The 13,889-nt window shown below is 38.2% G+C and overlaps 1 protein-coding gene across 3 annotated transcripts in view; it reads right to left on the bottom strand.

The window, feature by feature from the left end:
* FAM193A (family with sequence similarity 193 member A) overlaps positions 1-13,889 on the bottom strand; it is a 90,405-nt gene that overhangs the window by 18,620 nt on the left and 57,896 nt on the right. For 2 of the 3 annotated variants that reach the window (XM_055708172.1, XM_055708187.1), the window contains exons 9-17: positions 13,771-13,848; positions 12,066-12,178; positions 11,676-11,918; positions 9,574-9,727; positions 9,293-9,472; positions 6,001-6,252; positions 3,345-3,543; positions 1,888-2,160; positions 1,267-1,549 (exon numbers count right to left, since the gene is read on the bottom strand). In XM_055708172.1, coding sequence (XP_055564147.1) covers positions 1,267-1,549; positions 1,888-2,160; positions 3,345-3,543; positions 6,001-6,252; positions 9,293-9,472; positions 9,574-9,727; positions 11,676-11,918; positions 12,066-12,178; positions 13,771-13,848 — 1,775 coding nt within the window. The remainder of the gene's footprint in view (positions 1-1,266; positions 1,550-1,887; positions 2,161-3,344; positions 3,544-6,000; positions 6,253-9,292; positions 9,473-9,573; positions 9,728-11,675; positions 11,919-12,065; positions 12,179-13,770; positions 13,849-13,889) is intronic. The other variant, XM_055708179.1, reaches the window with a different exon arrangement.

Raw genomic sequence — 13,889 nt, 5'->3', positions numbered from 1 at the left:
GCATCACTGTTTCTTGCCTGTTGAGAGTTAGCATTACAGGGCCCAGCAGCTTGGTGGCACACTATGTGCTAGGGGCAACAGATACAATCCCATAGAAATCAAGGCTTCATTAACTCTGCTGCTCAGTCACTACACAGAAAGGCTAGAGCACAAAGCAGTTTTTCCCCATTATAGATATCACTGATTCATGTAGACTGCAATAATTGCTTCTGGGTTCTCTCCCAGTTCATTCCTTATGAGATAATGTTACCACGTTAGCACCTGGAGATGATGACAGAAGTTGGATTTCTATTGTGTTAAATAATCTATATTAAATTCTCTCCCTGCACTAGGTAAGAAAGTTTCTTTACGAAACTGCAGTATTTCTGAAGCATGAAAGACCAATTACATGTTTTGTGTTATCAATAAAAACAGTTGGTAACAGAAATAAGGATATTCTTAGAAGCACTTCAGGTATGCAGTTACAGAACTCTGCCTAAATCTCACATCATCTTCTGCTAACTACTGCAATAGCCAGGAGACTACACTCGTAGCAACCATGACCACAGGCCTACAAGTCACCAAGTACTTACAGCAATGACTTAACTGCTCTTCTGTTATACCTGCGCTCTTCAGACATATCAAAGAGTTGGCGCCATTGTCAGTCTGCCACAATACATAACACTACCAGAAGACAGCCCTACCAAGCTCCTCCTAAACTCCAAAACCTTTGAAAAACTTCGGGTATCTGAACACCCTTCCACACTACAACCACTGGTGGGACTAATGCCTAAGAAGTCTTAAGTGTAGTCCGGAAAATGTGTTACTATATGTCAGATTTCAAGACCACACATGACCTTTTTATAGTTTGAGCTAAACCTGTCTACAGACTCTTTATTTTCACAGCTTTTCACTCCTACTTGCCATGTAATGCCAAAATGACAGAAAACAGATATAATATACAGCAGGTTTTTGCCTCAGCAGCAGCAATCACTACTGGCAATGACAGAGTATGAAAGAATAGAGCCTGACTTACTTATCCCAGGTCACATTTCTACAAGTGAGCAAACTTTTGTTTATAAGTCTCTAAACTCAGCAACTAGATTTTGCAGCCGAAATCGTATTTTTGAAGTTTCACACCAAGTTACATACTAAGTATCTGAACTCTGTCTCACTTGCTGAGCACACATTTCTTTCACACTACAACCACTGGCAAAAGAGAAGATGCATACGTATTTTAATTCCCCTTCTACTGTAAAAAAAAACAAACAATAACAACAAACTCACCTGCAGACACTTGGTGGGGCACTTACAGAGCTGTCTGTGGTTGAAGTAGGAGGCGCAACTGTAGTAGGACAAAGACCTGAATGAGGATCCACAAATCCAGGGGCTGTTGCAGCAGTTTTGGGGAAAGAAGGAGCAGCAAGATTTGGAAGATGTGGTGTAGAGGCTGGAGACAGTGCAGCAGGAGAAAGAGAAGGAAGGGATGCTAAACTGGTAGGACTATTTCGTGGTGCAACTGGTGCTGAATGTCTATGGTCCTCTTTATTAATATTGTGGAACACTTCACCTACATTGGGGGAAAAACAAACCACTTAAAATCAATAATAACTAATATATCTGCAATAACTACCCAAACAATCATACGAATTGCTGGAAGTTCTCAGCTTCAGTAAAAATCAGCAGTATTTCAACACCTTTCTATTACTAGTTCCAAACCCTAACATCAAGATATTTTACAAAGTTCCTTAATCCAGGAGTACAGAGACTAACTCAAGAGTAAGAACAACAATTAACGAAAACCACTAAGACACGTAACATTACTAAAATAAACAGACATAAACCTTTATGGTTAGCTACCTGTACTTGGGGCAGTCACTAAGCTGTATGTGAATTACAAATCCTTACCTATCGATGAAGGTCTCTTGGATGATACTTTGAATTGGTTGCTGCTTGACTGCACTGTAGTTGCTGTGCAGGAGACAGAAGAAGTGGCAGAAGAGGTTGCCATGACAACTTTATTAGCTTCCATAAAGGCATCCTGGAAATTGTACAGACATTTCTTCTTTGCAGCATTTTTTTTCTCCTTGCTATCAGTAACTGCTGTTGCTTCATTGCTAGATGTAGTAGGAAGTGCTTCGGGTCTTATTTCTGAGAGTGCTGGTGCTAATATATCACTCCCTTCAATTGAAGCACACACAGAAATTAAGAATCACAGAATTACAAAATTTTCTTTATGGCATTTAGAATTAAACGTTCAATAAGTTATATGCCGACAAGCAAGGATATACTGTTAGTGTTGGCTTTGTAGGATTAGTGATCCTTCTTTCCCCCTCCCTCTCCCCAAAATAACATAGCTGTAACAAGGTGCTAAGAAGTCTCAGAGCAGAAGTCACAAACTTGAAGTTAAAATTTTAAGAACAGTATTGTGTTAACAAGTAGCAAAAATGCTACCGATAACTTCATCCATGTATCATTTTAAGATTAAAATCAGTCCACCATTTACATGTTAAGTATATAAGCTTCAACATCTTAAGTCCAGGTTAGCTGTGCAACAATTACAAGCAGGAGCAACATAGCTTTTGGAACACCTATCCCTAACTACATTAGTAAATGGATGAGCTGTCCTACTGGGGAAGTTTTCTGGATGTTTTTAATACTTTTCCTTTTAAATATCACTGTAACAGCATGACACAAGTTAGCAGCAGATCAGTCTGAAAAAAGCCAACACACAAATCTGAGCTTCCTCTTTCATTCAAGTAAAAAATAAAATAAAAAAAAAAAGGTGTTTTCATCTTTGCTACATTGCAAATGGAAAGATATTTCTCTCTCCACACTGTTGTTTCTCTTCTATTCTCTTTCACTTTAACCACTAGTGTTTTCAAAGGCTTCCTGGGCTAAAGTAATCTTTTGCTCTATTTATGCCTGTCTTTTTGAATGACAATGCAGTTATCTCTGCACGTTATAAGACACTGCAGCATGGAGTACCATGTGACCAGTGCTCTTACAAACCTGTAGAATAAGAGCAGGCCTTTGTGGCAGAAGATTAAAAGTTATTTAAGTTTCCCCTTAATTCCCATTTCTGTGCAAACTGGAACTTCTGAAGACAAAAATACCTCTACAATGACTGTAGGTGAAAAACAGCATGCTATTCTTTTGCCTTTAGCATCCCTTCTCCAATACCTAAGAATTTATTTTTCAATTTTCAGCCCCACTGGAGTAGAAATGGCAGCAAATCTCTGTCAGAATCCCATCTTATAAAACCATGATGATGAAACCTACCACTCCTGGAAACAAGTGCTACAAGTCCATTTCAAAACATAAGGCTTTTAACTAGTCAGTGTGAAGTAGTAATAAACCCTCACCAGGAACTGTATCAGGCAAAAACGTAGCAGGATTCCAGTTCTTGTCATTCATCATCTCTGATCCCCAAAGACTTATAAATTTAGAGCTATTCCAATCTGGAGTGCTCCCAAAGCAGCTTGGATAAATATGATCTTGGAGAGATGCATTGAATACTTGATGCTTGTTTGTATGATTCTGAACTGGAGCTGGCGGTAATGCCTATAAAAAATAAAGTGTGTTTTCCTCATTAATATTCTGTTTGCTTACACAGTCACTCCAACAGCAATATTCAAATCATAGTGTTTCAATTGTGAAAGGCATTATAAAAAGCATAATAAACAATATTTCCCAGAGTGATATAAAGACTGGTTTGTTGATTTTTAAAGCAGATAATACATTACGCAGATTGTATGTACATGTATATATTTTATAATCACAAACACTGCTTTGAGATTCTGCTGATGAATACAAAAAGTGTTCTCCAAAAATACTTGGATTAATATCTATTGATATTGATCTATCATCATTTTTAATTAAAAACAGTATTTGTATGAACACAGAACTTGTTAGGAATTATTACCTTTCAAAGCCTAAGCTGCCAAAACCAATATTCTGTGACATGATAATTCATTACCACGTAAGACAATTGTGATAAACGGTTTATGAATACTTCAGGATTGAAAATAAGTACAGTAGAAAAAGAAATAAAACACATTATGTGAAAACATAATTTTAACATTGATAATATTCTTCTGCTTTTTCATCTCTAAGTATTAACAGGTTCCTGACTTAAAACTTAACAGGCAAGGAATACACCCTTTTACTTTAAAAATTGGGGAAAAAAAACCCAACCCAGGAACACACACTTTTGCTTGTTTTACAGAGGCAAGTTGTACTGGCTTACCCCATTTCTCCTAGCTGAAATATTTTATTCACATTCTAAAATTAACTTTCTCCTAGGGACCTTGTGCAATGCAAACATTATATTCAATTACTGTCACCTTTAAAAAAGCCAAGGAAAAGTGAGTTCTATTTTCACACTAGATGTGGTGCAATGAAAAGCTACACAGAAGTAGATATAGATATTAAAAATATCAGCTGAGTCCAGTGACATTTCAGACATGAAAGTCTAAACACTCATGGCCAAGCAAGCTACTTGCATACCCCTGTCTCCTTTTTCTATACAGAAGGATTTTCATTATCTAACTAATGGTGAAGGTGGGAGGGGCTGGAATACCCTGCCTTAAAGAAAACTCATATACATGAGTACAAAGGAACACTTCACAGGGCAGAACAGCCTATCCATGATGAACCAAGCCTGATCCAACAGGGCTGGCTTATTAGCTCATTCACTACCAGCTCTACTGAATTCAGCTGGCTCTTTAAAGGTGAAAACTCCCTAAAGCTTCAGCTTCCACATATGTCTTTCCAACTCCAGCACAACATAAACACATGGAGCTCAGCTGGTTCAGGTGCTGTGCCGGAGTTAATAGGTCTGGCCTGCATTACAAAGCCACTCTAGTGCTAGCAACGTGCTACTCTGCATGGGGCTTCTGGTGCAGCCTTGACAGCGTGCTGCAGATGTTCTGCTACACAAAGGTCTTCTGAAAGGGAAGACAGCAGAAATCAGGAATGGGAGCTTGAGTAGACTGCTCTAAGAGATGCAAGAGGAGATCTGGAAAGATGGCAGAAGGTAGGTACAGCAATGAGGGGTTTGGAATGCCATCCTACAGGAATGGCAGTAGGCTGCTGAGAAACGGCAGGCTGGCATACTGCACTTACAGAACTGATGCACTGCAACAGAGATAAGCAACAGACACCAATAAGACAGGAAAAAACTAAGTGAATGTTAAGGAGGACAGTAACAGTAAGTAACAGCCATCTTCGTCAACTCTCCTTGCAACCACAGGACCACTGGACCACATGGAAGGGAGATGACAGGAATATGTATATAGTGACCAAAGGTTTTGCTGCTTTCAACAGCACCCACAGTTTGACTGATTTAAATAGTATGTGAAACCACCACATTAAAAGTATTTCTTGCAATTGACTTATACTTCTGAACAGCTGTCACCTGGTCCTAATCCTTCTTCCATATCTTTCTCTTGTTTATTACTCACGAGTTTTGGGTCAAAACAATTTTGCAGAACCTGCAAAAAAGTAAGTTCTCTCAAAGCACAAAAAACCCCCTTACAGATTCCTACGCTTCAGTTCCCCCCCCCCCCAAAACTCAAACAAAACCCCCAAACCTCACAAATTAAAATCACTACCATTTTTAATTAGAAGCCTCAGAATATTATTGCCAAAATGGAATATTAAATTTTGACCTTCAATAGAAATGAAATGAAGAGTTCATTAGTCCTATTACACTGACTGAAGTCCTATCACTGCTACCACCATTCAAGACTCATTTGACTCCACATGCTTTCTAATCCCAGTAAGGAAATGATCAGTCTTCCTGACAAAAGCTACCCTTCGCTCTCCTGTATGAACCTTCCACCAGTTCTGAATCTGTCCTGTTCCCTACCCATCACTATTCCCTCCAAGAGAACTACTATAAACAGACCACAACTTAAAGCAATTTTCATGGTTTCACTGATACTTGGTCATGCTGGTTTATACACACATACAGTATTTTTCCTGGGATGTGGATGCATTCATCTCCATCAGGCTTACCTTATTGTGTGTAAAGGGAGAAGCTGTATACAAGGTGGGATGGATAAGGGGACGAGGCAGATGAGGAATTGTATGCAATGGTATATGTCCATGGATATGAGGATAAAGATGAAGTGCAGGATGCGCAGGTTTTTCAGGATTCATAAACTGGTGGCCAGCAGGCAGGCGTCCAGTTGCAAGTGCAGAGGCTGTTAAACCTGAGGCTTCTTGTTTGCAAACATGACATTCACAAGCATTTGGACCTTGGTCAGCCTGTAAGGGAAAAAAAATAATTCAATCTACTCTACAGTAAAATCAGCAATTTCCCCCATCCTTTTTTCTTAGTAATCATCAGTTATTTCATTTTGCATACATCAATTAATATTTTCAGAGAATGCACCAATTAATATTTTCAGAGAATGCACAGAATTCTTTCATCTAATACAAACAGAAAAACCTTGTAGTGGAAGAGAAGCACTATTGGAGGGTTTTTATCTTAGTTTAAGAATGCCCTAAAGATTAACAACATTTCATACTATACAGACATTTAACGTCCACTGTCGTTGACAACAAGCAAGATACTGATACAAATAATCAAGCACAGACAGAAATAGGAACCTTGACAGTATTTGATCGTTACTAGGAACTAATTACCCCTCTACAAAAAAATCAAATGGGATGATTATTTCCCAAACACATGGATAAACAGTATGAGTAGAAAATAGTAATGTGTTCATTAGCTGATAAACTTGGAAGCAGTCCTGAATGGCACTAGGCAGAGCCCTGCCAGCAAATCAAAGGAGGTGATCTTTCCACTCTGCTCAGCACTAGTGAGACATACCTGGGGTGCTGGGTACAGTCCTAGGCTGCCCAGTACAAGAAAGACGTGGTGAGTCCAGTGAAGGACCACAAAGATGGTTTAGTTCTTGGAGCATCTATTGCACAAGAAGAGGCTGAGAGAGCTAGGACCATTCAAGCCTCAAGAGAGATGTCTCAGGGGGATCTTACCAGAGTGTGCTTCCTGACTGGGCAGGGAAGAGGAAAGACGACAGCCAGACTCCTCTTAGTGGTATCCCATGAAAGGACAAGAGGAAACAGGCAGACTGAAATACAGGAAATTCCACTCAAAGTGTTTATTTTTGAGAGTGGTTGAACACTGAAACATGTTACCCTCAGCAGTTCTGGAGCCTCCCTCCTTGGTGATACTCAAAAACCTGACCAGACAGTGCTGACCAACCTTCTCTAGATGACCTTGCTTTTAACAGGAGGGCTGAACTAGACTGTCTGCAGACATCACTTCCAAACTCAAATATTCTGTGACTGTGTGAAGCAGACATTTCTCCTGACAAATTTCATAATCACATCAACCATGAAAAATTCCATGCTTTCTTAGAACTTTTTACTGCTCTCAAAGTATCAATAGCCTCTGTTGTCTCAAAAGGATTCAAGACTTTGGAAGAAAAGCAGCCCAGGAACGAGCAGCTTCGCTTCCCTCTCCCAACTCGGTACTTCTTCCTGCCATTGTCACCTGACATTTCAGTGGAAGATAATTTTACCAGAAGCAACACCAGGAACAGTTCCCAACAGCTATTTTTCCCAGCAACGTGGAAGTACATATTTTTCCAAAAAACAACATGAGCTAACTTCTCTTTCTAGAAAAGAACTGAGAGGTGGTATTGTTCTATAATATGCCTTCCTCTCAGAAACAAGTAACTCTTCATTACCACTTAAAAGCATTACAGCCTTTGACATAAGACATACTTTAACAGCCAAAGACTTCATTAATTCAATCATTGTATTTGATTTACTAGCTACACAGAGAAGAAAAAAACAACTTTCTCATTAAAAAATTAGCATTACCAGGAAACCAATACTAATCTACTAAGAAAAAATGGGAAGGAGACATCAAACAGTATGGTGAGATTCAACATCCAATTCTGAGAAACGTTTTGGTACTGAGCACGCAAGAGATCCGAAGAAAAAAAAAAAAGATACCAAGTAAATGAACAACACCAACAGATAAAGTGAAAAAATCTCAAATGCACATGACATATACCAGTGAAATCAATCACTTGAATGCAGTGTTAAAAGGTAGACACTCAGTCTGAGAGAAAATGGAGATAAAAAACAGAAAATCATTAAGAGTTCTTCAGAACACCACCGAGAAAATTCTTCTTCTCAATGAATACAAAAAAGAAAAAGTTTAAATACGACTTCTTACCTTGCGTTTTAGCTGGCATCCCTAAGGCAAGGCATAATCTCATTTGATTTTCTACAGTAAATGCTGAATCTGTTCACCAGTTTCAAACTAGTCTGACTAAGGTCTTGGCCCATATAAGTATTATGCCATTGGTCAGCCACACACAGGAAAAAAAAAAAATCTCAACATACTCACTGAAAGAGAAGTAGCTTAATACTCTTAACACATGAGAAAATACTTCCAGCGGAAGGCCTTGCAAACTTCCTAACCACAGGGGAACATCTAATGGGAGTTCCACCTGACCGTTGTCTAAGCTCTCAGAGGTACCCCACCTGATGTGGCTTCTTTTTACAATCAGCAACAAAAGCAACTGGTATGCTCTCTCTCAAAGCAGCAAGCCCGTGTTGTAGCTGCAGGGTAACTCAGAATGACAGCCACACAGTGACAAAGACAAGTCCATCCGATGCTTTCCTTTGGTGTTCAGTTGATAAACCAAACACCGCTACCTGCTGAGCAGATACTCTAAGCATGGTTCTCTGGGTGGTTTGGTGACCTTACAGTAAGGAGCTCAATAACATCAAATAAATTATTTAAAAAAAAAAAAAAAAAAAAGAAGAGAGATCTAAATCAAACACCAAGACCCGGGCCATAAGTCATGCAATAGTTTTAACTACAGGGTTTCAACAAGGAAAGTTACTCTTCATATACAATATTAAGAAGTACCCATTAACTAAGTACTTAGCATAATTCTGCCCACTCCACCTCCTTAATTTCAAATAACATTAATATTTAACAAAGACCAAGCTCAAACTTCCAAGCAGAAATGGTTGTTAGTTTCTGCTTCTCATTCATACTCGCAGGAATAAATTTTTTCCCCTTTTACTGAAGACACCTTCAATATAAATAACATATCTCAGGTTCTGACTAAAGGAAGATATTAGCCACAACGATAATACAATTGGCTGAAAAATATTTTAGGTATCATACCTACATACTGATAACTTCATATATTAAATGTTAAATATTTAACTGAAGATGTGAATGTATTATCATTCGAGCAGCCACATTACAAAAAATTAGTTGACTAAAAGAGTTGCTTTTAGACTACTATACCTGTTGACTAGGATAAGAAGGTGGTGGACTATCTATTTTTGCTTCATCTTTCCTTAAGGCCCTTTTTCCTAGAGACATTTCCTCCTTTTGAGTCCCTGGTGGTTCACCACTGCTCTCCCCATCTGCTTCTTCATCATCTGCTTCTGAGGAACTGCTGCTAGTACTGCTCACCTGAGGAGACTGGACAACATTAACTCATTAACACAGAGGTGAAGGACAGGCCTTTCTCCAGCAAGCACATCCAACTGCCAGAAAAAGATATGACACTGTAAATGCTGTACCTCATCTTTCAATGCCATATTTTCACCTCCGCCGTTTAGCTCACTGTGAATTCCATTCATGTTGGCTACCACCTCTGCATCATCATAATTATTCAGTGGGTAGATATCAGCAAATTTTGCTGGTAATGGTGCAACATCTTCATCATCACTACCACTGCAGGGAAAAGAGGCTTAGATAAATCACAGTGCTCAGTAATCTGTTACCGTGAAAGCAGGTAGAACACCAAAATGAAATAAAGTTGAGGGCATCCCTTGTATTAATGTTCCAGTTAGGAGTCAAAGAATTCTCTTCTAAGTCGTTAAACTGAACTTTCTTTTTCAAGCAAGTAAAACCAAGCAGCCTGCCATATAATCCTATTGAACATTAGCAGCTGCATGCCTGAAAACCAGACTGGATCGAAAATGGGATTCTCTCTATTTCTGTGTAAAATAATTTTCCACCTCTCTTTTCTGACCAAGAATCTATGGAATTAATAATGACAGGATATGGATGACCTTTAATTTGGTGAAAAACAGCCCTATGCCAATGATTTCCTTTACAGAAAGCGTGAAGTGGAAAAAAGTACAATATCAAAATGAAGTTTTTTCCATACGTTAAATGTCAAACCAGTAACAGTCAGTAGGGAACACTGAACACATCACAGTAACTCTTAAATTTCTCAACAGCAATTAGTTCCTAGACAACCTCACATCTACATGCTTTTCAGAATCTGCTCTAAAATACTTAATGGACATTTTTTCCACACAGACAGCTAGTAAAAGAACATGCATGTTTAATTACCTGCTCTAGGGAAGTACTGCAAAGATTGGTTAGTTCATGTTTCTACAGCAATCCAGAGCTCTTAAATTGTGCACTTTATCTTTCCTGCATTCTGTGAGATACTGTGCCAAAATTTAATTACATGATGGCACCATTAAGCGTATTTCAAATATGCAATGAGGAAATAAAACACAGCAGATATTTTAAGACATAAAATGGCCCTTCCCCAAGGAGCAATGGTATTTCCCTAAAAATAGGCTTCTTACACTAAGTAGTTCTTGGATTCAACTGAACTAGCTTCTGAAGAAATAAACTGAACAATTTTGGACATTTCAGTACCAAAACTGGTGAGACTTTACAGAAATTTCAAACCACACATTTAAGTAGCTAAACATACTGCCATATAATCTGTTTTCAAGCACTCCTCAAACGGGTTCAGAAACTAAACTCCTGTTACAGAAGATTAAACCACCAATGGTAGTAGATGCAAAGGTAAACATTTAGAAGAACATCAAACTTAGTGAAGTGATATTCATCAGAATCAGTGATATTCATCAGAATCATCACACACATCTGCACTGTTCTCCTTCATCACACCACATTAACACAGAACACTAATGCCAATTTCCTTGACTGTACTGACAACAGCTATTTCATCAGTGTTCCCACCAGTACTGAATTCAGGTTTTTTTGATTATTTCTTCAGAATACCACATAACAGAAGAGACTGCTTGTTAGTTGTACCTTAAGCACATACAGAAGCCAGCCTACCAAGCATTTTTAACCTCAGAATTACAGAGGGAACAGAAGTCTACCATTTGACTAATGCCTCAAATCTGGTAAAAAAAAAAAAAAAAAAAAAAAAAAAAAAGAGCAGCACATACTCCTTGATAGGGACAATTTTTGATGCAAGATTTGAGTTGACTTCAACAACCCTAAAAAACCTCCCAACTAAAGGCTTTTCTGGAACTGATTCATATGAAATGACAATTCCTCAAAGAAAAAAAACAGCAGCTCCCTTGCTCAGTCTAAGAAAATACGATTTTAAAATGATGCTCTGAAGTAGATCAGTATCTGATGTCTTTGTAATCACAAAGCAGGAAAATACATCATACACTTCTAGCAATACTGTTATGTCAATATCTTCAGAAAATTTTAAGAAGGATCTATTTATTTATGTTTGCACAACATATAGCACTGGAGTTGTGGTCTACTGAATACAGTGCATTTTTAATTAGTTTTCTGAAGTAAAACAGCATTACATGATGATAAGTCAGCCAATACAACTCGCCTGCTTAAGTTCAATTCAGTACAAAAATTTAAAACAGACAAAAGAACTTACAAAGTTGGTGCAGAACCATTATCTGCAAGGATCAGTCTGGGATGTTGCTGAATTGTAATAGGCGAGCTGGAACCTGATCCTGAACTTGCCGAAGACATGCTGGGTGGGCGGATCTCAGATAGATAATCCGGAGCAGAATCAATTTGTAGCGGTAACTGGTTAATGTGGATATCATCCGTTATAGGAGAATCCATGATGCCACATGTTAAAATGTGTGAAAGGCTGCAGTCATCACAAGTACATCTGTTCAAGAATTAAGATTACAGATTTTTATAACCTTATTGAACTAGTATTCAAAGTAATACTCTTTATTCCAGTAATATATCTCCTTTTTCCTCAAACAAGAAATTAATGATTTATTTTGATTTCATATTAAAAACATCAGCTCACCTTCTTCTATAATTACAGTTCGGACAGTCAGGCATGCTCAAACGTGATGACAGCATGTGTCTCATTGTGTCTGTGAAGTTGTTCTCCCCAGCTAGTGCTTTCTTGTTATTAAGCTGAAGTAAATTATAAAGGCAGTGTTTTAGTAGTGCAAGTCTTTCCATTAACAATTCAATGGCACATCATGATTAACAAGCTACATAATGAAAAACGGTTCTTTGGACAAAATATTTCAAAAGCAGAGTAATTCACAGTAACTTCATGAAGGTGGTGTTTTGATCATGACTGAAAAAAGGAAGTAACAAACAACAAACATTTGGCACCAAAACTCCTCAAAGATAAGTATGTTTCTGCTATGGAATAGTAAAGTGGCCAAGCCCATCTCCTTGACTCATTACTATGTGCATCTTGCATGGTATTTCTGCTGATGCACTCTGAACTTGAGCAGTTCTTGTCTTGTTCCAAGGTATTCGCAAAAGGACACTGCTGACAAATGTAGAGAGAATGCAAATTCAACCCTAGCTTGCAAAAAAGAATTAGGACTAATTCTGTAGCAACAATGGGATAGATCCCAGGAACAAAGTAGCTTTCCAAAACAGGACCTGACTGCATTAATGAAAAAATGTAATTCAAATAACCTCCACCTGGCAGAGACCTATAATCCTGAAAGCACCTAATTTCATTAGATACAAACCTTAAATTAAACAAGGATGTGGCTATGCTTCCACTTCTACAGATGCCCAGACCTGATTCATACTAGAGCAGCCATGGACTTACAGCTCACTTAACCTCAATTAGGATCAAGGAAAAAAAGAATTCTTCCTCAAGTCCTCTGAGAAGCCCTGTATACCAGATGTTCTAAAGACAAGGTTAACACAGGCTTATGTTCCTTCTAGGTAAAAGTACTTACTGATGACTGCTTTCAGACACTGCCAATTTAAGCTTCAGTTTAAGTTTATTAAAATGTACTGTCATACTCTCTCTGGCTCATGACTATTATTTCCTTCTGCACAGCAGTAAAGGAACAGAGACGTTCCCCATGCTCAGACTTGACTCTGGCCAAGTCGCACTGTACTTTTATGGAAAGCATGATACATATTCCAGCACTTCTAGGCTATAAAAGGGAGTACCATGTCTTAAACTGCAGATAATTTTATAAAAGTAGGAACTTCTACTGGCCCCTCTCTGGCTACAGCTTAAGAAAGGCAGATAGTTCTGCTCAGCCTTTTCCCCACAAAACAAATTTAAGAGCCATCTCCAGAGTCCTAACGGATGCAATCATGTGCCCTGCTACTGTGGCTTAACACTTCCCAGCTCTGCACACACAAGGGAATATGTTAAATTCTTGAACACAGTATTCTCTATCATGTACGTCAAGGCAGCTCCATACTCAATGTATTGGCTGTTTCGGACCCCAGTCTAAGGCATCAAAAATTCCCCTTTTATTGTATAAAGTATTTTAACAACTGATTTTCAATCCTTAGACTATGGTGCTTACGTGTTTACCTTTTAGCAACTAAGATTACATACTATTATATACTCATCTTGGATTTTGCTTTTCTGTGTCTTAGCTGACCAAATTTCATGCCTGGCATAGTTTAGAATTATATCACATAGAACTAGTACAATTACTACACTCATATGATTGCATCTTACAAATATACATGAAGCATTAGTATAACTTAGTATGGTACAAAAAAAAACCTACCTGCTCTTCAATAAAACGCTTCTGCTTAAAAAATTCCCAGTCTTCCTTTAGCATGCGTTGTTTTGTTTTCATTGCCATCTAAAACAGAATTTAAGAATTTAAGGAAAACTCATTGATTT

This window comes from Falco cherrug, chromosome 1 (assembly GCF_023634085.1).
Source record: "Falco cherrug isolate bFalChe1 chromosome 1, bFalChe1.pri, whole genome shotgun sequence".
Lineage (NCBI taxonomy): Eukaryota > Metazoa > Chordata > Aves > Falconiformes > Falconidae > Falco > Falco cherrug.
This window is presented reverse-complemented; position numbering and strand designations above follow the sequence as displayed.